We start from the raw sequence: 2,264 nt of genomic DNA on the forward strand, positions 1-2,264 counted from the left end.
GAGCCACTCTCTAGGCAGAAAGTTGTGCCTTTTCCTCTTGCTTTCAAATTATAATTCAGAGCTGAAGTCTGATCATGTTTGCTTGGCTTTGAAAGAAAAGAACCAAAGCAGCAGCTTATAGACATTAATTAAAATACTCAGCGCTATAATAGCAACTAAGTACTAAGTTGCTCTTTGCATTGTTGTTCATGAAAATACTTGGAAATTCTAACAGGCAACTTTCAAATTACTGTACAGAATTCTTTTAAAATTACTGTGCTGAGTTTCTGACCTTATTTCTTCTTTAAAGAACTTCTTGCACATGGATGTCCCAATGCAGGCGTTGCATTTATCAAGTCCCAGGAAAGTCCGGCCAAAACTGTAGCTGGGTTTGATGTGAGGCACAGATGGAGAAGCTGTTGCTGCTGTGGAAGGTTTACAGCTCAGAGCCAAAACCAGGAGCAGCATCAACAGGTCTGCAACTCTGGAACAAAGGCAACATATCCAGCGCCCCATCTACAGTAGCGGAGAGTTCTGCTTTTGCAAAGTTATCCCTCTCTACACTTTCAGTCTCTTTTTGATGACTTCAGCCTGAAGTGGTGAGCCCCAAAACACGGCAAGACACGCCGGGTGCAGGAGACCCTGCCACAGTCCCATCCTGCCAGCTGGTCACTGGCTCTATCGGCTCGAGGTTTGGGTGGGAAAGATATGGTGTGGGGTGGGGAGAAGGAAATACATGGAGGATGCAGATAACTTGTGTTGCCATGGTTACCTTTCCTTTACTTGATGCAGCTGCTTTGGGCCCTGCTGACCCTCCCATCAGCCGACTTGGAAAACAGCACGAAGAAGTGCTCATCTGCACTTGGTGCAGACAAATGAAGGATATCCTGTCACAAAGGGCATATGCAGGACACTTAGTAAAAATGGATTTGGAAGGAGGAATAGTGTGGCAGAAATGCACATTTCACCAGAAGCTAGACCCTTGGCATTGTTTTATTCCTGGAGATTTGCGATGGTGCATGGCTTGACTTCTTGGATGCTTCCTTGGCTCAGACTCCCCTTCTCACAGAAGCACTGAAAAGGCTGTCAGGTGGAATCATTGCTGTTCTGTTTCCTGAAAATAGCACTGTTCAGCAGCGATGGCACCACAGTGTTTCATGCCACAGAAAGCAGGATGGCCTGAAGCTTTCCAAAACACCCAGCTGACATAACAGCTTGGCCTCCAAGACCCTCTTGGGAAATGGGGCTTTTCAGCAAGACTTGAGTGCTTCTGAATGCCTTTATCTGATGGGGCTGGCACTGGAAAGAAGCTAGAGAAATGGATGAGCATGTCAGAGGTTTCAAATCTGCTTAGAAATTGCTGCAATCACACCCAAGAGCTGTTCTCATTAAGTCAAAGACTTGAAAGTTACAGAAGCTGCTGGCTATCCATCCTGGCCTGGGTGCTGAGTGCAGGATCATGCCTGTCCTGGACTGGGAGCTCTGGGGTGCAGACTGCTGCTCAAGGCCTGGAAATCACACCTTGAAGGAGCATCCCTTGTGATACCCTGGCTCCAGGCAGCACAGCATGTCACATGCTGCTGTGGTGGCACCAGACTTGGCTCCTCTCCCATCCTCAGCTGTCATTTTTTGACTGATGCGTGAGGCTCTCCTGGGCTGTATCTTACCAGGGGAACAGTAAAGAAAAGACTGAGGTTTTAGAGACTTCTAATCCTCAGCTGGACTACTCCCACCATGTGGGCAAGTCATTTCCTAGTACATTTTTTAATGGGAAAAAAGTTCCACTGTAGCCACTCTTTATTATCCCCTCCAGCATCTAACCACAGCCTGATAAGTCAAAGGGATGTGAGAGCTGCAGGGATACACACTGGGATCTGTGACTGCCCCTTGCTTTCTGAAGAGTCTGCTGGAGGAGGGTGATCCTAACAGCACCATGCAGCCCTCTCAAGCACAGATGCTCAATTTAATTGTGGCAGTTGGGAGATCTGGGGTCTCTCCTCAGCTCCATACCCTAGTGGAGGTTGCTTTGTCTCCTGGTATCTCCCTACAAACCAAATGGAGACAGTGACATTTAGAGTTTGTCTACAGGGTGCAGCACAGACAGGGGAGGATAATGGGCCCTGCTGAGAGGGAAGGGGGATGAATGAATCCTGCCAGGACTCCAAAGGAGAGGGGCTAGTATGCCAGAGAGTGCATTGCTCTGCATTGTGCCATGGCCACATTTTGCCTTTTTCTCCAGTACAAAGCTCTTTGAAATACGCTGATGGGAAGAATCATACCAGAGC

At 47.8% G+C, this 2,264-nt stretch overlaps 1 protein-coding gene across 1 annotated transcript in view; it reads right to left on the reverse strand.

Moving 5' to 3' along the window:
- Positions 1 to 495, reverse strand: part of LOC103801038 (chromosome unknown open reading frame, human CXorf36) — a 14,362-nt gene extending 13,867 nt beyond the window's left edge. Inside the window, exon 1 of the mRNA XM_009073436.1 lies at positions 272 to 495. Coding sequence (XP_009071684.1) covers positions 272 to 495 — 224 coding nt within the window. The remainder of the gene's footprint in view (positions 1 to 271) is intronic.
- Positions 496 to 2,264: the final 1,769 nt, after the last annotated feature.

Source organism: Acanthisitta chloris, unplaced genomic scaffold, assembly GCF_000695815.1.
Source record: "Acanthisitta chloris isolate BGI_N310 unplaced genomic scaffold, ASM69581v1 scaffold5624, whole genome shotgun sequence".
Classification (NCBI taxonomy): Eukaryota; Metazoa; Chordata; class Aves; order Passeriformes; family Acanthisittidae; genus Acanthisitta; species Acanthisitta chloris.